This window comes from Etheostoma spectabile, chromosome 23 (genome assembly GCF_008692095.1).
Source record: "Etheostoma spectabile isolate EspeVRDwgs_2016 chromosome 23, UIUC_Espe_1.0, whole genome shotgun sequence".
NCBI classification, from domain to species: Eukaryota; Metazoa; Chordata; class Actinopteri; order Perciformes; family Percidae; genus Etheostoma; species Etheostoma spectabile.
In genome coordinates, this window is record NC_045755.1 from 22,109,408 (window position 1) to 22,131,271 (window position 21,864).

Sequence of the window (21,864 nt, forward strand, 5' to 3'; positions counted from 1 at the left end):
TTACACCCAGTAGAGGATTCAACTAAACTATGCTTACTCTACCACTATCTTGACTACAGCTTATTCTCACACTGTAGAGTAATGGTTTAAATGAAAATCTCTTTCTAAATGTATTCATGAATGCAGTTTTATCGATTATTATTATGATTCATATCATGTGCAGACATGAATAAAGCCTGCTAGATATATTCTCTCCTCTATCAAACATCTATTTGGTGCTGGTGGAGCAGAAACAGACCCGTCCTAGGTATTTCCAGTCCAGCAGGTCAGACAGCCTCTCAGTTCGGTTCCGCTGGATGATGCGCTGACGCAGAGACTGCTGGCAGAAACTGAACATGAACTGGGTCAACTGCTTACAGGACTCTTCAGGCGAACGGAACCGGCGGTCCACGATGTACACGCCTGAGAGAGACAAGAGGGGAAGTAGAACACAGACCGAAACGTGTGTGTGTATGTGTGCGCGTGTGTGTGTCCACACCATAGGCAGCAGGGTCTGACACATGCTCCTCCATGAAGCAGCCAAAACCTGACAGATTGGTGGTCACACTGGGAATGCCCATCACAGTACATTCACCTGGGGAAATACAACACAGCAACAACAGAAAGTATTTGTATGTGTTATACAGTTTGTTGTCATGTTATTGGTATCCTTTAACAAAATACACCATATAGAAGTCCTTTTGAAGGCCCTCAGCTTTTTGGACTACCTGGCATTAAGTAGCCGATTTTTCAAGAGAGCTGCAGGGTGCATTGCATATACCAGTCCACTAGCTAGTGAAGGGCCAGGTGGAACTGGCTGTTCCACCAGGCCCAAACATAGTGTAGGTCAAAACATTTTTTTACAAAAAATATTCAAATGCTCCCGGGTCTGAAAAGGGAAACCAATGCAGAAGCACCTTAAAGCTGCATTATATCGGATTTCCAGCAGGGAACAACTCCACTGGCTCCAAAAAAAGTCTATTTCTATGGAGGTCTATGAGAAAAGGACCCTACTTCTTCTTTGATTTATTACACCAGTGAACACAGCATGATATTCCTTTTGTAAATTATGGTGCCATTTATATTAAAACAGACAATAGAGCAGGGGATGCTTTGGAGGGTGTGGCTAGATACTTAATTTTTGGGTAACAATCTCCCACTCACTTTAGTACTGGCCCATCCAAAATACAATTTCTGCCTAAGAAACTGGCATATACATAACGTTTAAGTCCAAGTCAGCTTACATAAGCTGCTTTATTGCAACAGAGTCCTTCGGATATACAAAATAATGAAGTCCGTCAACTTCCATGGGCTGCCTTATAGCAAAATTTGAGATTGCGGCACAAAGCATGTGTCATGCATTAGTAATGCAACACAACATGCATTGTGAGCCTTGACTGGCTTGCAGTCTTCAAAGGCTGCCTTGTTGCAAAGGGTGCACTGGCTATACAGAATGTGGAAGCACTACTCCACATTGCCTCATATGGATGCTAGAGATTTGTGAAACAACTGCATTGCCTGCGTATTTCAGGAATATGAAGCATCTGTGTGTTTTGATACGTGTGCATATTATAGGTTACGATGTAAGGTTACCAGGTGTGTATCCCCATGGTTCATAGTAGGAGGGGAATACTCCAAGGTTACAGCCACGGACAAAGTCCTCATAGTCCATCGGCAATAGAGGACTGGTGGAGGACAGGAACTCAGGGTGGAAGATAATCTGAGAGGACAGACAGGGTGACTTTTAGATATAAAGAGTAGGCAATGAAAGTAAAAGTATTTTTTTGTAACCACTGGGATTTGTCATGTGAAACTCTAAATAATTTATGACCTAAACTTTGCTGTGGGTGGGACCCAGAGGATGAACCCTAATGTACCTTTCAGCTATGACCATTCCCTTAGACCAAATGTTTCCTCTTGTACACATAAATAATAAAAATAGGCAAATTGCCCTTACATTTTTCACACTTTTCATTTCGACATTTCAAATTGTTTGATTTAGTGCCATTACTACAATTTTGTATTTTGTTTTTTTGTAAATGTATTATCGGAAGACGAATGTTTTGTAAAATATGGTGTCTGATGGGCCAGATGTTTGGCCTGACATAGCTATTAAAACATAAACTAACAACCAAATTGTCAAGTTTGTACATAACATGGATTTGCTTCAACATTTGTTAAAGATATTTATTTTGTGACATCCTGATCTTTCCACTATCACCACTCTTCAGACAAACATTTCACCTGGATCTCAAGATTGGCAGATTGAACACATCAGTGCTCCCTACAACATCATCAAAAAATGTGACGACTGCATTACAATCTGGTGAATGGTAAACAAATCTAAAACTCAATATATAGGCTTTCTTCTTTTCTTTTTATGAAGTGAATAGCTGGCTTCTCACCAAATAAACTGTGGCTACAGTGGCTATATGAAGTTAGCATTTCACTTGTTAAAATTTACTGATGCATTTAGCACTTATTTTTGCACTAGTTGACAATCTATCTAGTTGCAGTACATTTACCAACAGACCAATCAACGAAAAGATGTCATCGTAAAAATAGCCCAATGTATAGTCAGCTAAAGTTGGATTCTCTGCTGCACTTATCAATGCTAACAGCAAAGTTATTCCATTGGCAGATTGGTCAGTCCATCACTTTGGTCCAGACTAACATCTCAACATATATTGGATGGATTGCCATGAGATCATGAACCGACATCCATGGCTCCTAGAAGATGAATCCTACTGGCTTTGGTGAACCCCTGATGTTTCCTTCAGAGTTTTCACTTCTGTAAAATATCTGCACATCTACAAGATGCATTGCATACATTATTGTACAGACATTTCCGGTTCCAAGACAATGAATTCTGATTTTTTTTTTTTTTTTTTTAAACCTTCTTCAGAGGTTCACACAAAAATCTTCTGGTTTTGACCAAAATATTGTCAAACATTGTACTTGATTGTCACCAGTCATCTCGTGACTAGACATTTCCTATAAATTGACGAAATTGAAGAGAAAACAATGATGGTGAACAAATAAAGCATACAGGAAGCATACAGGTAGGCTGTCTACCTTGACACGATCGTTCCTGGAGTTGAAGAGACCGATGCGTCTCACGTTGGAAAGGATGGGATCTGTTGAGTCGTCCAGCATGTTGTGAGTAGTCACTGGAGGGAGGCTGTGTCTCTGCATACAGGTTTTGTTTTAATGACGGGTCAGGTCAATTTGGTCTCTGGATTGATCAGAGTTTTAAATCACCACATTTCCATGACAGATAAGATGTGACATTCCAGATTAGATTTATATCATTATGTCAGTTTAAGGGGGTCAGGGTCCTGAATGAATGACGTCCTGATTTGATTTAAATCAATTTCCCTCAAGAATAATGAATGAATGATTGAATCAATCAATCAATCAATCAATCAATCAATCAATCTATCTTATATTGCACCTGGATTAAGACTGAAACTCCTGTGGACACCAATGGAAAAATACATAATGTGTATTCAGTCTAATTTCTCCTGAATCTATGCATAAGTGTCTGAATTTCCATGAGTGTAAATGTTTGCATGGCTTGATTTCATATACTATATATAATAATATATATCACACACATACAAAGACTTATGCCTAAAGTGGGGTGAGTAGAAATGATCAAATGAGTCAGTGGGCCGAGACTAGTAACCTTTCAGAATGTGATTCTGAAAGGTATTGATCGTTGGGGCATTATCTAAATTGAACAACATCTGATCATTGTCTCACACCACATTAAGACAAAACAAAACCAGTGACGCTTCATTTTATATTGACATTTCTTTTAAAAGAACTGTTAATTCACAGGAAGGTTCCTGAAGAAGATGAAACTTGAAAAGTATTAGTAGTGTAAAAAAGAGACATTTCAAATGGTACACTTCTTTGATTGCTATCATTACCCAGGGGGCCTCTTGGTAAGCGCACAACAGGTTTACTGAAATTGCAAAAATGTGAAATGTGTATACGAGCCGTATACAATTCAGCGTATACAGAGAGAGAAGTTTAATAAATAAAAATGAACATTTACTTCCGTAACAATGGAGTAGTTATTTAAAGGAAAATTTCTCTGACTATCAACAACTGCTTAGAAACTAAACTATAATAACTGGCAAAGTTACAGAGCTAGCAATGACAGGAAATGACACAATTAGGAAACTACAAACATTAAATATGTATCAAAACCATTACTTAATGGGGTGACACACTGGCTTAGATGGCTCAGATAAGGTTACAAATTAATTTAATCATTACGATAAAGACTGGAGTCAGACACTTTTGTTTAAAATCCGTTTAAATGAACACATCTGGGACATGACGAAGTACTGAAAATCTTCTAGGGCTGCAGGGGTTCATCAGACAATAAAGCATTGTTCCAGTTAATACAAAGAGAAATACTTCAAAAGTGACTTCACTGCAGTCCCTAGATACCTCAGGCTGCAGACATAAACCCATATGAGCAACACTTTGCTTTAGTGCGTAACGTTTTGATATTAATGAACGTCTGTTACAATCAAGCCATTGCCAAATTAGTTGCAGTTGTGTGGAGGAGGGGTGAGGGGGGTACACGATCACGGAAGGATTGTATCATGTGGATGCGCCGACAGTGTTGTTGTAATTACTTAGATATCCTCATGGGGGAGACAGAAACTTTGCACCATAGCTTTAACTCTTTCAAACCTGATTATAACAATTAAATTGTCTGTTATTCCAGAATTTTGAAAGTAGGTAAAGTAAAAAAAAAAAAAAAAAAAAAAAAAAAAAAAAAAAAGGTAATTTCGAGGGAGTCCAGGGATAATGCGCTGTCTGTTATATCTTGTTGTATTCATGGTATTGTATTTTCTGTGAACATTTGAACCTTGTAACTCTTGAGTTTAAAAGGCACTATAGAAATCTGGGATACTTGCTACTGCAAAAATGATTTGGCTCTCCCCTCTGGCCACATCACAAGGAATGATAACCTGTGAGCTGACATCACTGAGGGGAAAATAGTAGTTAAAAAAGAATAGGAATAACAAATTTTCTATGGATGTTGATACAAGCGGATTTTGGAATACTCCTCAAAAGACAAGGCCAACCAGTCAAAATGAGCCCCAGAACACAAGAGGAAAACTCTAGTTTGTGTGCTAACTTGATTAGGTGCAAATTGTTCTGGGAATATGCACCACTAGGCTTAATCACAATATCAACTGACATGATAAAAACATTATGGTTTGTGGTTTAACTAATGTAGAGTGGAACTGTGTCAGCATATACAAGAGATATTTGATCAAATGCAATTTTTTCTCTCTCCTTCCTTTCCACCTTTATGCATTTTGTTCTGGCAACTACTCACTTTATTTACAATTAACATGGTCTACATATACATTAACACTCACCACATAGACCTACTGGTAACCGCATAGGAAAGTCTGGCCGACTTTGCACAGCATCTTTTGTCAGCCCAGTTTTATCCTATATAATGTGTAGGCCTAATGTTGTTTGTAGTCTTTGTTTGAATGTTCTGAGGTGACAGCTCTGTCTCATCACCCACTCTGGGATGTGTGTCTTGTTTAAGTGTTTTTTTTTTTCATTTTCGCAAAAATAAAAAATAAAGTTATGGAAGAGAACAACAAACAATTCAAAATGATGCCAGTTTTTGTTTACAGAAAAAACAGAAGAAAAGAAAAGCGGTAGTACCTGAGTGGCGTAGATGGCTCTCTTCATAATAGTGAAGTCGTCTCGATCCAGAATTGAGTTCATGTCAGGGATCTGCCCTCTGAGGACAGAGCAAACGATAAAACACAAGCCTAGATCATAGGTAATTATAATTCATCACAGAGAACCAGGGTTGATGTACACAGGTTCACTTACAATGCCCATTTACTTACTTTAACAGAGCATCATACAGCTTTTTACCAAACTTCTCCTTCACAGTGTGAGCTGTGTCCCTGTGAAAGTCAAAAGGAAACCTTCTTTAGAATTGTACCTTTCTCTTTACCATTTACCCGAAACTCATGAACTTCCCCAGCATTGGGATGACATCAGTAGCCGTGATTTTGAAGGACCATTGTGTGTGTTTTTAGTCTAGAGATTTAAAATCTTTGGACTGGAACATTGCCTGTAAGATCCCCATGAGAGTTAATGAGGTTCTTTTATCATCCATGATTTTCAATGTTTCCTTACACTATAATAATAATAATACATTTTATTTAAAGACGCCTTTCATGGCACTCAAGGACGCCGCACAGGGAATTCATAAATTAAGAACAGCAAAACAAATACTATACAACAGCAAAACAAATACTATACAACAGAAAAACAAATACTATACAACAGCAAACAAATACTATACAGCAAAACAAAACCAAAACTATACAACAGCAAAACAAATACTATACAACAGAAAAACAAATACTATACAGCAAAACAAATACTATACAACAGAAAAGGCGGAGCAACAGACATTTAGGTGGAATACGCAGTTATAAACAGATGTGTTTTTAGTTGTGATTTGAAATGGGGGAATGAATCAATGTTTCTGAGTTGGGGGGGTAGTGAGTTCCAGAGACGGGGAGCAGAGCGGCTAAATGCTCTGCCCCCATGGTGGTGAGACGGGCGGGGGGACAGACAGGTTTATGGAGGAAGAGGATCTGAGGGAGCGGAAGGGAGTGGGACGCTGGAGGAGATCAGACAAATATGGGGGGGCGAGGTTGTGGATGGCCTTGAATGCTAATAGAAGGATTTTGAATTTGATACGGAACTGGACCGGGAGCCAGTGGAGCTGTTGGAGGACAGGAGTGATGTGGTGGATGGAGGGGGTTTGAGTTATGATGCGGGCAGCTGAATTCTGGACCAATTGAAGTTGTGGAGGGATTTGTGAGCGAGACCGAAGAGGAGAGAGTTTCAAAATCGAGACGGGAATGACGAGACTGTGGACAAGAATTGCAGCAGTGTGGGGGGTAAGGAGGGGCGGAGGCGATGGATGTTACGTAGGTGGAAGTAGGCAGACCGGGTAATGTTATTGACATGGGGTTTGAAAGGATAATGTGCTGTAAAGGATGACACCCAGACTCTTAACCTTGGGAGGGTGAGACGGAAGCATTTGTCAATTGTGAGAGAAAAACCGTCTGTTTTGGAAAGAGTGGCTTTGGTGCCATGAGGAGAACCTCGGTTTTATTACTGTTTAATTTGAGGAGTTTTGGGTGAGCCAGATTTTTATTTCAGAGATGCAATCCGTAAGGGAGTGGGCGGGAGAGTGGACGGGGGTTTGGTGGAGAGGTAGAGCTGGTGTCATCGGCGTAACATGGAAGTGAATGTAAATTTGCGGAAGATATTGCCGGGGGAAGCAGGTAATGATGAAGAGTAGGGCCCCAAAACAGAGCCCTGGGCACACCTGAAGTGACGGAGGAGGGAATGGATTCACAGGACTTGAGTTGAATGAACTGTGTGCGACCAGAGAGGTAAGATGTGAACCATCTAACGGAGTGTGGGTGATGCCAATGGAAGATAGCCATTGAGGAGGGTGGTGTGACAGATGGTCAAATGCTGCACTCAGGTTTGAGGAGGATGAGGATGGTGAGGAGTCCAGAATCAGCTGCCATGAGGAGGTCGTTGGTGATTTTGATGAGTGCTGTTTCAGTGCTATGGGGGCGGAAACCGGACTGGAACTGTTCATACAGGTTATTGTGGGATAGGTGAGAATGGTTGAGAGGCAACTGTTTTTTTCAAGAATTTTGGAGAGGAAGGGAAGATTGGAAATAGGACGGAAGTTGTTGAAGTTGGATGGGTCGGCACCAGGTTTTTTCAAAATAGGGGTGATGGCAGCAGTTTTGAAGGATGTAGGGACGGTTCCAGTGGTAAGGGAGGAGTGGATGATAGCAGAGATGAGGGGGACAAGGGAGGGAAGACAGGCTTTAACAAGTTGGGTGGGGAGGACTATGGACTATGAAGTGGTTGCATTAATGTATGATTTGTCTGAGACCAGATTGTAATGCAGTATGAAAATTGTGACAGTATCATTGCATGCATGTACAGTTTGCTTAATATGATTTAGATTTAAAATTAGCAAGGTTATGCTTTGTTTTTGTAAGTTCTCTCTTTATGTTGACGTTGAACTGTTATATAAACCACATGAGGGCATACCAGAGCTGCTTGCGTACTGCCTGTCCCTTCAGTGACTCCACATTGAAGTTATTGGTTTTAGCTGGCATGATGAAGAAAACTACCACTGTCATATCATTTCTGTGTACCTGTGGATAGAGTGAGAAAAGAAAAAAGGGAATAGGATGAAGGTTTTGGACATGAATGCAAGCTGAAGAATATACACATCCTTTTTATTACAATGTCAAAATTCTTTTCTTTTAACAATTTTTGCACATCTACAGCATACAGCAGAGTGCCTGTAGGACCTTACCCGCAGTAGGTAGTTGAGTCTGGACAGTGATTCAAGGAAAATATCAGCTCCCTTGTTGGAAAATTCATAGCGCCCAGCAATAAAAAAGAAAAGGGTTTTCTCCAGGTTAAAGTCCAGATGACTACCAGAAGGAGACAAACTGAGAATTACAATCAGGTTTAAAGGGACAACTATTCAGTCAAGTAGGGATACACCAAAATGACTTCAAAAGCTGATCTGATGCCAGTGTTTAATTAATAAGCTGTATACCTCACTGTGTGGAAGTGACTGGGACCATTCTTTGATGTGTAGGGCAACATCATTAAAATTGAACCTGAAGGCACCACGAAACAAAGGGCACCTGAAGTCCTGTCGTAGCCCACACGCAATAGCTTCTGTTTGTTTACATTACCCACTTTTGCAAGACAGGTGACTTCAGGTTATGGATGTGTAAATATTAACAGATACCTGATCCCAAAATGGCGTCTATTCAGTTCGATAACAATTGATTGCATGATGCATTTGCCACATTCATAAGTTTCTGGGTTTACTTCTGTGATGTGCGGACCACTAAATATGCACAGTAGAGTTTCTCCCACTGATCCAGCCTGCGAGTTCCCAGACAGCCCAAAGACTTTATATTGTGGTGACGTCACAGTTTAAAAAAAAAAAAAATCACTTTTCTTGGCTTGAAAAAAGTTTTTCCAATGTATAAGTATATATGGATGAAAAATTAATACGAGAAATAGTTGTAATCAACTTTTTTTGTGGTTCGAGGTGTCCTGTCAACAGTTTTACAGATGTCTCTTTTACAAAGGTGCCTTTTGGGCCGCAAGGGATTTTTAGTGACAGCATTACGGCAGGTGGCCGTTATTATACATCCATTAGCAGGAGTATTTTCCAGTTTTGTTGTTTCTCCGTCATCGCCAGCTGTAGCCATGGTGTCTGGAAAAATGCAGCAGCAGGTTATAGGTAAGCGGACATCACCCTGTGACTTTAGCTGCCTTCTATCAGCCAGTAAGCTATTCCATGTCACATGTGTTGTTTTCAGATGAGTGCATCTGTGGAGTCCACAGGGGTGGAGTGAAAAAAATACAAACAATTGACACCATTGTCACCGATACCCAATCCAGATAATTGGGTCAACCCTATATCTGTATCCATAATATCAATATCGAATCAGTGCATCCCCAGTCAAGACTTTATTTTCTAAAGTAAATTGTTTCAGACAATATGTGAATTACCCTCCCCTGTAATGAAACATTTAAAATTGAGAGTAAAATAAAAACACTGGGCTACCTCTACATAAGATGGATTAAAATTACATTAATAAACTCCACCTACCCATAGAAGTGTCCTCTGACAAACTCCTGGATGCGGGCCTTGCTGGTGGAGTGCAGGTTTTGAAACTCATGCATGGCCGAGAACTTCTTCACATTCAGCCCGTTCGGGGTCACCACATCTGTACCATCCACACAGCAATAGGAGAGATTTAGTGTCAGCTACAAGCATTTATTGTCATGTAGACAATACATAACAATTCCATAGAATTAGTCTACACCTGTAGATTGTATATCTGTTTAATTGCTTTGATTATCGATGTTCATGGTTTAGACCATTGCACAAGAGATAAGAAATATAACCAAAATTAAGAATGTAAACACATGTAGATGCCATAATTGTTACGTGTGGAACTAGGTTGAACCCAAATGCAGACAACACGAGACAAAATGATAGTTTAACACGTTTAATCCAATGTCCAAGTTGGGGGAGGCAACAGGGAAAAGCCAAGTCCAAAATTCAATGGGAATGCGGGGTACAGAGCGTGTGTGGTACCGTGTTTCTGAGGGTCTGTGTCCAATAATCCAGAGATCCAGTGTGGAGAGCAGGAGTGGTGGATAGCAGGAGTGAAGTGGCAGCAGGAGACAGGTTCACAGAAGTGGACGTCTTGACTATGATCTGACAAAGAGTGATAGGTTGACCGGGTATTTGAAGCAGAGGTGATTAGAGTAGATGAGCTGCAGCTGGAACCCTGACTCCTGCACACCAGGCTTCACTCCTGCAATGAAGGACAGAGGGGAGGAGGAGAGCGGAGACAGAGTGCTACCAGTAGCAGACCTAAAAGTACCCCCCCCCCCCCCCCCCCCCCCAACGAACGCCACCTGGCGGCCGAACAGGCCCAAAAGGATGCAGACGAAAATCACGGTCCAACGTAGGATCCACAATGAAGTTTTGGGGAAACCAAGAGCGCCCCTCAGGACCATAACCCTCCCAGTCAACAAGGTACTGCAACCCACGGCCCTGACGGCAAACGTCCGGCAGCCGCCAAACAGTGTAGACAGGACCCCCACCCACGACTCTAGGTGGAGGAGGGGGATGAGAGGGTGGGCACAGAGAACTCACAGACACAGGCTTAATCTGGGAAACATGAAAAGTAGGATGAACCCATAGAGAGGCAGGGAGCTGGAGTCGCACAGCACAGGGGTTGACAGACAAAATCTTAAACGGTCCGATAAAACGGGGTGCCATCTTCTTAGACTTCACTCTCAATGCGATATCACGTGATTTAAACCATACCCCTTGACCAGGTGCATAAACGGGAGACAGAACGGTGACGGTTGGCTTGCCTCTGCATGTAGAAAGATGCACAAGCCAGCGCTATCCTAGCCTTCCTCCAGACCTTGAAACAACTGTGCATGTGAGACTGCACAGAGGGTACTGCCAGTTCCCTCTCCTGGGAAAGAAACAGAGGAGGGTGATAGCCCAGTGCACACTGAAAGGGGGACAAACCAGAGGAAGCTTTAGTCAGGTTGTTATGGGCATATTCTACCCAGGGAAGCATGTTGCTCCATGACACAAGGCTGGCACCAGTGACACAACGGAGACCGATCTCCATCTCCTGGTTTGCTCTTTCGGCTTGACCATTGGTTTGGGGATGATATTCAGAGAACAGGCTGGTAGTAATGCCCAAAGCCATAGAAAAGGCTTTCTAAACTTGGGAGACAAACTGGGGACCCATCAGTGACAATGTCTGTAGGCAGACCATGAGAGCGGAACACATGTTCCATCAAGATGTCAGCAGTCTCTCTGGCAGTGGGAAGTTTGGGTAGGGCCAAAAAATAAGCAAATTTGGAGAATCGATCAATTATCAGAGTAATTAGTATGACAGAGTTTCGTGAGGAGGGGGGAAGTCCAGTGACGAAATCCAAAGCGATGTGGGACCCAAGGACGGCTGGGTATCGGCAGAGGTCGGAGCAGACCAGTGCTGGGCTGGGTAGAGTTCTTACAGCGTGCACATACCGGACAAGCAGCAATGAAAGCTCTACTTCCATCCTGGGCCACCAGAATGCCGACGCAGAAAATCCAAGGTACGGGTCACTCCAGGATGACAGGTGAGGGCAGGAAGAGTGAGCCCACTGCAGAACCTGAGAGCAGACTCAGGAAAAAACAAATAGGAGGACCATTATCTGGGTCAGCTTGATGGGTTCGGGCCTGTCTAAATACCCTCTCAATATCACAGGTAATGGCTGCAACGTGGCAGGTGGAGGGCCAAATGGGCTCAGGATTGCAACCGGTCTCTAGAGCTGAATGAACACGAGACAGGGCATCAGGCTTAACTTTGCATGACCCAGGCCAATAAGACAGGGAAAAATTAAATCATCCAAAACAAATAGGGCCCACCTGGCCTGACGGGAAATCAGCTGCTTCACTGACTAGATTTAAGCAAGATTCTTGTTATCAGTCCAAATGATGAAGAAATGTTCCGCCCCCTCCAACCAATGCTGCTACTCCTCAAGGGCCAGCTTCACAGCGAGCAACTCCCTATTTCCAACATCGTAGTTTTGCTCCGCCTGAGAAGGTTTACGAGACAGAAAAGCACAAGGATGTATCTCATTGTCAGATGCGTCCACCTCCACGACAAACTGGCGAGTGGGGTCGGGCTGCACCAGAATGGGCGCGGAAGCGAAGCAGTGCTTCAGCTTCTCAAATGTTGATTCAGCTGCATCAGTCCACTTAAAGGACTGAGAGGTGGAGACAAGAACGGTGAGGGGCGCAGCAATCCTGCTGTAGTTTTTGATGAACCACCTATAAAAGTTGGCAAACCCCAGGAATTGCTGCAGCCGTTTATGGGTAGAGGGAGCTGGCCATTCCTTGACTGCAGAGACTTTGGGTGGATCCATCCGTAGGTCCCCCAGCGCTATTATGTACCCCAAAAAAGAGGTGTTAGAAACATGAAACTCTCATTTCTCCATTTTCACAGTTTGTTCTCCGGCACACGTTGCAAAACCTGGCGCACATGTAGCTCATGATCTTCAAGAGATCTGGAATATATCAGGATGTCATCCAGATAAACAAAAACAAAACGATCAAGCATGTCACAAAGGATATCATTAATCAGTGCCTGGAACACTGTGGGTGCATTGGACAATCCAAACGGCATCACCAGATATTCAAAATGTCCCAAGGGTGTGTTAAAGGCTGTCTTTCATTCATATCCTTTCCGGATATGTACCAGATGGTATGCGTTTTGTAGGTCCAGTTTATGGAAGACAGAAGCGCTGTGTAGAAGGGAAAAAGCAGAAGTGATTAATGGCAGAGAGTTTTTGTTTTCGATAGTGATGTTGTTAAGACCACGATAATCAATACAGGGTCTGAGGGTCTTATCAATTAACAATAAAGAATCCCGCTCCTACTGGTGATGAAGATGGACGATTGCCAGAGAGTCCCGAATGTAAACCTCCATCGCCTCAGTATCAGGGCGGGAGAGATTGTACAGATGACTGTTGAGATAAGGGGTGACAGGCTGGAGATCAATGGCCCAGTCATATAGCCGGTGAGGAGGAAGGCTTTGTGTTTGCAGAAAATAAATGCCAGGTCATGATATATTTCAGGAAGAGCAGAGAGATCCACGGACTCCGGTGGGGTTTGAGGTTCTGTACTGACAGGGGTTTGAGCAGAATACAAACAGTGTCCCATGGGCCCACTACCTGTGGGAGGAATCGGGGGGGTTGGGTGTGCTGCCACATGGGCGGAAGCGAAGGTCAGGGGCCTTGATGGACCAAACCCGTGCCGGAACTTGTGCGGGAGGTGGAGCGTTACCAGTTTGATCAGGTGGGGCTTACCTCTACGCACAGTTTCGGTTCTGGAACAGTACTCCTGGATAGGGGTTGGACTCTGTCCTACTCCGGAGTTGTCCAGGGTGTGAGGCGGGTGTGGGGATACTCACAAGACCACGGCTGAGCACAGCTGCAGTGGAATTTACCCCGGTGGACGAGAGGGTCGCCTCCCTATGCCTGCGGGTGATGGGGGGGAAAACTCTGACTGTTTGTGCATATGCACCAAACAACAGTTTGGAATATTTGGCCTTCTTGGAGACCTTGAATGGAGTCCTGTATGGGGCTCCAGTAGGGGAGTCCATCGTTCTGCTGGGGGACTTCAATGCACACGTGGGCAATGATGGAGATACTTGGAGAGGCGTGATTGGGAGGAACGGCCTCCTTGATCTGAACCAGAATGGTTGTCTTGTTGGACTTCTGTGCTAGTCATGGATTGTCCATAACAAACACCATGTTCGAACATAGGGATGCTCATAAGTGCACTTGGTACCAGTGCACCCTAGGCCGAAGATCAATGATTATTATTATTATTATTATAACCGTTTCATCTGATCTGAGGCCGTATGTTTTGGACACTCGGGGGAAGAGAGGGGCGGAGCTATCAACTGATCACCATCTGTTGGGGAGATGGGTCAGGAGATGGGGAGGACTCTGGACAGATCTGGTAAGCCCAAACACGTAGTGCGGGTAGATTGGGAACATCTGGAGGAGGCCCCTGTCCGACGGACTTTCAACTAGCACCTCCGGCGGAGCTTTTCGTGCATCCCTGTGGAGGCTGGGGGCATTGAACCTGAGTGGATAATGTCCAAAGTTTCCATTGCTGAAGTTGCGGCGGGGAGCTGTGGTCTAAGGGTCTTAGGTGCCTCAAGGGGGCTAACCCACGAACACCCTGGTGGACACTGGTGGTCAGGGAAGGCGTCCAACTGAAGGAGTCTTTCTGGGATATGTTATCCCGGAGGACTCTGGAGGCAGTTGCAAGGTACCGACGGCCCGAAGGGCTGCAGCCTCTGCCATAACAGAGGCAAAGCAGCGGGTGTGGGAGAAGGTCGGCGAAGACATGGAGAAGGACTTTTGGTCGGCACCAAGGTACTTCTGGAAAACCGTTCGCCACCTCAGGAGGGGGAAGCGGGGAATCATCCAAGGACGTTGTTGTCCTCAACTGGGGAGGTAAAAGAGCGGTGGAAGGAGCACTTTGAGAAACTCCTAAATCCAGCTGACACGTTCTCTGTGGTGGAGGCAGAGATGGAGGGTGATGGGGGATTGTCGTCAAGTTCCCTGGTGGAGGTCGCTGAGGTAGTCAAACAACTCCACAGTGGCAAAGCCCAGGGGATTGATGATATGTCTAGAAATGCTGAAAGCTCTGGGTGTAGAGGGGCTGTCTTGGTTGACATGCCTAAGGAGTGGCAGACTGGGGTGGTGGTTCCCCTCTTTAAAAAGGGGCCCAACCAGTCTACATGTGTTTTGTGGATCTGGAGAAGGCGTATGACTGGGTCCCCCAGGAGAAACTGTGGGAGGTGCTGCGGGAGTATGGGGTGAGGGGGGTCCCTTCTCAGGGCCATCCAATCTCTGTATGACCAAAGCGAGAGGTGTGTCCGGGTTCTCGGTAGTAAGTCGGACTCGTTCCAGGTGAGGGTTGGCCTCCGCTAGGGCTGCGCTTTGTCACCAATCCTGTTTGTAATATTTATGGACAGGATATCGAGGCATAGTCGGAGCGGGGAGGGGTTGCAGTACGGTGGGCTCCGGATCTCATCTCTGCTTTTTGCCGATGATGTGGTCCTGATGGCGTCATCGGTCTGTGACCTTCAGCACTCACTGGATTGGTTTGCAGCCGAGTGTGAAGCGGCTGGGATGAGGATCAGCACCTCTAAATCTGAGGCCATGGTTCTTAGCAGGAAACCAATGGAGTGCTTTCTTCAGGTAGGGAGTGAGTCCTTACCCCAAGTGAAGGAGTTTAAATACCTTGTGGTCTTGTTCGTGAGTGAGGGGACTATGGTGCAAGAGATTGGTTGGAGAATTGGAGCAGCAGGTGTGGTATTACATGCCATTTATCGCACCATTGTGACAAAAAGGGAGCTGAGCCGGAAGGCAAAGCTTTCGATCTACCGGGCAATTTTTGTTTCTACCCTCACCTATGGTCATGAAGGCTGGGTCATGACCAAAAGAACGAGATCCAGGGTACAAGCGGCCGAAATGGGTTTCCTCAGGAGGGTGGCTGGCATCTCCCTTAGAGATAGGGTGAGAAGCTCAGTCATCCGAGAGAAGCTCGGAGTAGAGCCGCTGATCCTTTGCGTCGAAAGGAGCAAGTTGAGGTGGTTTTGGCATCTGGTAAGGCTGCCTCCTGGGTGCCTCCCTAGGGAGGTGTTCCAGGCACGTCCAGCTGGGAGGAGGCCTCGGGGGAAACCCAGGACTAGGTGGAGAGATTTATCTCCAACCTGGTCCGGGAATGCCTCGGGATCCCCCAGTCGGAGGTGGTTGATGTGGCTCGGGAAAGGGAAGTTTGGGGTCCCCTACTGGAGCTTCTGCCCCCGATACCGGATAAGCGGATGAAGATGGATGGATGGAACCTTGAGTGGCTAGGGCAGTCCGTATCTGAGTGATGTCAGGTGTGGTCTCAATGTTATTGTCTGCTGGGTTCATGTTGAGGTCAGATCAGACTGTTACGTGTGGAACTAGGTTGAACTTAAATGCAGACAACGCAGAGAAAAAATTATAGTTTAACAGGTTTATTCCAATGTCCAAGTTAGGGGATGCAACAGGGAATTGCCAAGTCCAAAATCCAATGGGAATCTGGGGTACAGAGCGTGTGTTGTACTGCGTTTCTGAGGGTCCATGTCCAATGATCCAGAGATCCAGTGTGGAGAGCGGGAGTGGTGGATAGCAGGAGTGAAGTGGCAGCAGGAGTCAGGTTCACGGAAGTGGTCGTCTTGACTATGATCTGATGAAGAGTGGTAAGTTGACCAGGTATTTGAAGCAGAGGTGATTAGAGTAGATGAGCTGCAGCTGGAACCCTGACTCCCGCACACCAGGCTTCACTCCTGCAATGAAGGACAGATCAAGGGGAAGAAGAAAGCAGAGACAGAGCGCTACCAGCAGCAGACCTAACAATAATAGGGAGGTGCATATAAAAAAAAACTAATTAAATTCCAGACAATAGGCACATGTTAGTAATAAGGTCAAACTCTAAATATATTGAATTGACGATGAAAAAGTGATTGATTTGGGATTCCAAGCATCATAAGAGAGAGCGTTTGTAGATAAATCAATGATTGGAGGCATTTATCAGAAGCTAGGAATCAGACAAAGACAAGGGTGTGTGCGCCATCCACAATCTCATGTGATGGCGGGGAGCGCAAATGGGCGTATCAAAGGCAAACTAACCAAGATATGTGAAAATGCTAAACTGAACTGGGTGGATGCTGGGCCATGAATGCAGATAGCATACCTGAGTGATGTTAATACAGTGGTTCTTAACCTGGGTTCGATCGAACCCCAGGGGTTCGGTGAGTCAGTCTCAGGGGTTCGGCAGAGGTCAAGACACACACCCGACTCATATGATTCGTGATGACACGCCCCGCTTGGCCATCATCAGAAGGGTTCGGTGAACGCGCATATGAAACTGGTGGGGGTCAGTACCTCCAACAAGGTTAAGAACCACTGTGTTAATAGTTAGTATGCGTAAAGATCCATGCCTGCTCCCACATATGGTGCATACTAGATTTGTACAAAAGATTGCTTTCCCCCGAAATTATCTATTCACAGAAAAGCAGAAGAAAAAGGAGCCAGAGGAAGAACTGACCGAGAAGAATACTCGGTACAGGCCCGGTCCCACCTGGGGACCATGACTATTGAGACCAGGAGACCCACAAAGTCCACATTATTTATACTCCCCCACAAGGTTGGCTGACAGTGGCTGGCCAATTGTTTGACCACTAAAGACCCGGTCATAACCGTTGTCATAAACAGTGGTGGGAATGAGCTATGGTCGGTCCAACCATTGAGAATATTGCATGGAAATAATAATGGAGGAATCTTCTGGCATGAATCTAACTTTCAACTTATAGAGCCTTATCACCTGAAAGGAAAATGCAAATTTGTGGTGGTACATAATGTGTATCAAATTGGATCCACTTGAATTGAATAAGTTGTTTCTATGGGCTTATGGTAACAAGCATCTGTCCCCAGCGCAATCTTCTCAATAGTAATGGGCAATTATATAATTGTGTGTTTGTCCTCATGGTGGTGCTGGAGGACAAGAAAGGGGGTCAGCGAGAATCTCTGGTTTATCCTCTGGGGACCATAACTTTTCATAAACTTTCATGTTAGTCTGGCTGATTTAAGGACCCCCTTGATATGACATGATTCATCTCAAGGTTTTCTCCTAATCAATACTATTACTGTATCTACTGAATAATTATAGTAGGATGTATAGACTAACTGATGATATTACCATCCTTAAAGTTTTAATCATGAAGATTTTCATTGAAATGGATGTCCGGTCAGTCACTATCTATTGCCAAATCAGGTAACACAATTGGGTCTGAGTATATCACCCGCTGATGAGAGCCCTTGCATTTGCAATGTTACAAACTGGGTGTCTCTGGCGAAATTCCTGGGGGAAATGACATGCACTGTTATTGAGGCGTTTTCCATCACCCAGCAGGGGTTGGTCTGCCAGAGATGTCAGGCGGAGCAAACATAACAGACTTGCTTGCTTCTCTGGGAATTAGATCCAAAAACACCCCGCAATTACCGCTTATCTCCATAGGTGAGAAGAAAAAAGAAACAGAGACCCTCCAGATTGTAACCTCACAACAAAACACATAAAAGCTATATCCCAATTCTGGGGCTGCAGCTTTCGGAGGCCACAGCCTTCAAAGTCTACCTCAGCCGCAGCCTTCTAAGCCCACAAAAGCTAAACCAAGCAGTCTCCAAAATGAGATGGTCTGGTCTGCAGAACCTTTTTCAAACCACGATCTGTAGCCTTCAGCAGGGGGCCTAATGGCAGGCTGTGACTCCTGTCTATTCACCTGTGGCACCATGTGCACTCTGGACTTACACAGCAAGATCTGATGCGCCTCATCCACTCAAAGTATATACACCAGTTGTGTTCAGAATAATAGCTATGTTTAAAAAAGTGAATTATGCTCAAAATCCTTAGAATAGCTTTTAATTCCATAATTTTAATGCATTGGGAACTCTAAACAACATTTATCAAGTTTGTGTTCTACCTTTACAAAAAGTAAAGAAAAAGGAATATTATGCTGTTCCAATAAAATAGCAGTATTTTTAATTTTTCTTTACATTTAAACTCAAACATTTACTGTATAAACTGAAAAATGTCTCAAGGGTTTGCTTTACTTTAAATCACTGCACTAATTAGTTGCGTAACCATTATTTCTGAGAACTGCTTCACATCTGTGTTGCATGGAGTCAACCAACTTCTGGCACCTGTGAACAGGTATTCCAGCCCAGGATGATTGAAATACATCCCACAATTCCTCTGCATTACTGGGGTTTGCCCCAAAAACAGAATTTTTTATGTAACCCCACATGTGTTCTATGGGATTGGGCTGGCACCAAGACTTTGCTTGCTTACTGGTGGGGATGAGCCGAGTACCCGGCTGAAACGAGTATCCGGTACGGATAAAGCACTTTTGCCGAGTAAAAGTATTATACGAGTAATGCGGGTCAATATCTGTGCTCGGATTGAATAAGTCTCCACTGACTGTGTCTCCGTTCTGTGATAGGCTAGTCCCAGCGCCTCTCCCTTACACTATTCTGTGATAGGCTAGTCCCAGCGCCCCTCCCCTACACTATTCTGTGATAGGCTAGTCCCAGCGCCCCTCCCTATACACAAAGATTCCTCCTGTTGTTGTGTCCCACCGGCTGTTCTCACACACGCTAGTGGTGGGCGATACTGCAAAATTTGGTATCAATCCGATACCAAATACATATAGGGTCCGTATTGCCGATACCGATACCAATACAATACTTTTTACTTAAAAAAATACTTTTGTGTAGGGGAGAGCATTTCATTATTTCTGAGGTGAATGATGATCAATTCTTTAGGCAATATTTTTTTATTAATGTATTGAAGTGCACAAAATTATTAGTTATTAGGCACTGTAGAATGAATACAGCGAGTCGCTGCTCCTCTGCGCGTTGTGTCAGTGAGTCACGTGACGACACAACAACGAATCACAGCAGAGGAGCAGGAGGGGGAGGAGGAGCAATGTGGGCCAAGATGTGAAAGCGGCGTTTGCTCAGGAAGGTGGAAGACACAAGCAAAGTATAGTGAACGTAGAGGAGAGATATCTAAATTAAAATATCGATTCAATTACAGTTGTATCGATCAAATACCAATACCAGCGTTGGCATCGATACTATCGATATTTAGAACGATCCGCCCACCCCTAACACACGCTCAGGACACGGAGAAGTGAACATCTCTCTTCTCAGGTCTGCGGGGCTTTTCCGTTAACATTTAGGGTTTCTTCAGCTTCAGGTTTGTTTTATACTTCGGTTCAAAGTAGTACCTAGTAACCAGAAGACTTCTGGTAACCGTGGGGATTGTTCAGACATTGTGTTGGTAGAATGCGACTTGGGTTGCATCTCTGCCGTCTGAGTTTTTTTTTTAAACTGCCTGCTGGCTCTAACCAGTTATTTTTTTTTTGAGTGAAAAATAAAAGGCAGTTGCGGTATAAATAAATATTACAAATTAAGATACACACAAACACATTCCAACCCCCTCTCTCTCTCTCTCTCTCTCTCTCTCTCTCATAGACACACACACACACACACATACCTGTGAAAATAAAAAAGAAAGTTACATTATTGAGTATGAAAATTCTTGTTCATTACAATTTACTTAATAATTGCAACCACATTGTTGTATTTATTGTTGCAAAACTTGATATATACTGTAGGCCTATATAGTTTGTTTGTTACCATAACAACACCATTGATCTGAAGCTCAATGCTGATACTGTCACGGAAATAGTTTTCTAATCAGCAATAAATATAACAATTTATGATCAACCCATATCAATTGCATGCTCAAAATAACATACCGGTTAAAGCATACCGCCCATTTCAAGACAACCCGACCCACTTCCGGGTTGCATCTGACCACTTCCGGGTTAGCCCCCGCCCAGTCCGAGTACGGATACGGATACAGATAATTCATGTGGTAAACAGATACAGATAATGCTGTACTCGCTCATCCCTACTTACTGGTGTGTTTTGGGTCATTGTCTTTTTGAAAGACCCATTTCAAAAGGAATTTCCTCTTCAGCATAAGGCAACATGACCTCAAGTATTTTGATGTATTGAAACTGAGCCATGATCCCTGGTATGCGATGAATAGGCCCAACACCACAGTATGAGAAACATCCCCATAACATGATTTTTGCTCCACCATGCTTTACTGTCGTCATAGTGTACTGTGGCTTGAATTCAGTGCATGGGGGTCATCGGACAAACTGTCTGCGGCCCCTAGACCCAAAAAGAACAATTTTGCTCTCATCAGTCCACAGAATGTTGCTCCATTTCTCCTTTGGTCAGTCAATGTAAATGTAAATGTAAATGTAAATGTGCTGTATTTATATAGCGCTTTTCCAGTCTTAACAACTGCTCAAAGCGCTTTTACATCTACAGGAAACATTCACCATTCACACACATTCATACACTGTGGCCGGGGCTGCCGTACAAGGTGCCACCTGCTCATCAGATAAACACTCACACACATTCACACTCCGATGCACAGCACCGGGGGCAACTCGGGGTTCAGTGTCTTGCCCAAGGACACTTCGACAATGACTGCAGGGGCGGGGATCGAACCACCAACCTTCTGATTGGCAGACAACCGCTCTACCACTGAGCCACAGCCGCCCTATGTCTGTGTCTATGTTGTAATGTGTCCTTTGGCATTCAACCTTTTCAGTACATGTCTTTTTTCCAGCAATGGGACTTTGAGGGGGCCTCTAGCTGACAGCTTGGCTTCAAATAGCCTTCTTGTGATTGTGACAGTACTCACGGGTAACTTTAAGTCTTCTTTGATTTTTCTGGAGCTGATCATTGATTGAGCCTTTGGCATTTTGGCTATTCTTCCATCCATTCGAATGGTAGTTGACTGTTTTTTCCCACGTTGTTAAGGCTTTGGATGCCATTTCAAGGCATTTGAAATCATTTTGGCTGAGCAGCCTATCATTTTCTGCACTTTATATGTTTTCCCCTATCCAATCAACTTTTTAATCAAAGTCCGCTGTTCCTCAGAGCAATGTCTGGAACGACCCATTTTGCTGAGTATTTCAGTGTAAAATGCACTATAAACGAGGTAACGTGAGGGTTCGTGAGTGGCTC

General features: G+C 44.0%; 1 protein-coding gene across 2 annotated transcripts in view; it reads right to left on the minus strand.

Moving 5' to 3' along the window:
* gys2 (glycogen synthase 2) overlaps positions 1-21,864 on the minus strand; it is a 45,452-nt gene that overhangs the window by 2,553 nt on the left and 21,035 nt on the right. Inside the window, exons 6-14 of one of the 2 annotated variants that reach the window (XM_032504868.1) lie at positions 9,731-9,848; positions 8,408-8,528; positions 8,137-8,243; positions 5,883-5,942; positions 5,692-5,770; positions 3,055-3,168; positions 1,573-1,699; positions 479-574; positions 239-402 (exon numbers count right to left, since the gene is read on the minus strand). In XM_032504868.1, coding sequence (XP_032360759.1) covers positions 239-402; positions 479-574; positions 1,573-1,699; positions 3,055-3,168; positions 5,692-5,770; positions 5,883-5,942; positions 8,137-8,243; positions 8,408-8,528; positions 9,731-9,848 — 986 coding nt within the window. The remainder of the gene's footprint in view (positions 1-238; positions 403-478; positions 575-1,572; positions 1,700-3,054; positions 3,169-5,691; positions 5,771-5,882; positions 5,943-8,136; positions 8,244-8,407; positions 8,529-9,730; positions 9,849-21,864) is intronic. The other variant, XM_032504869.1, reaches the window with a different exon arrangement.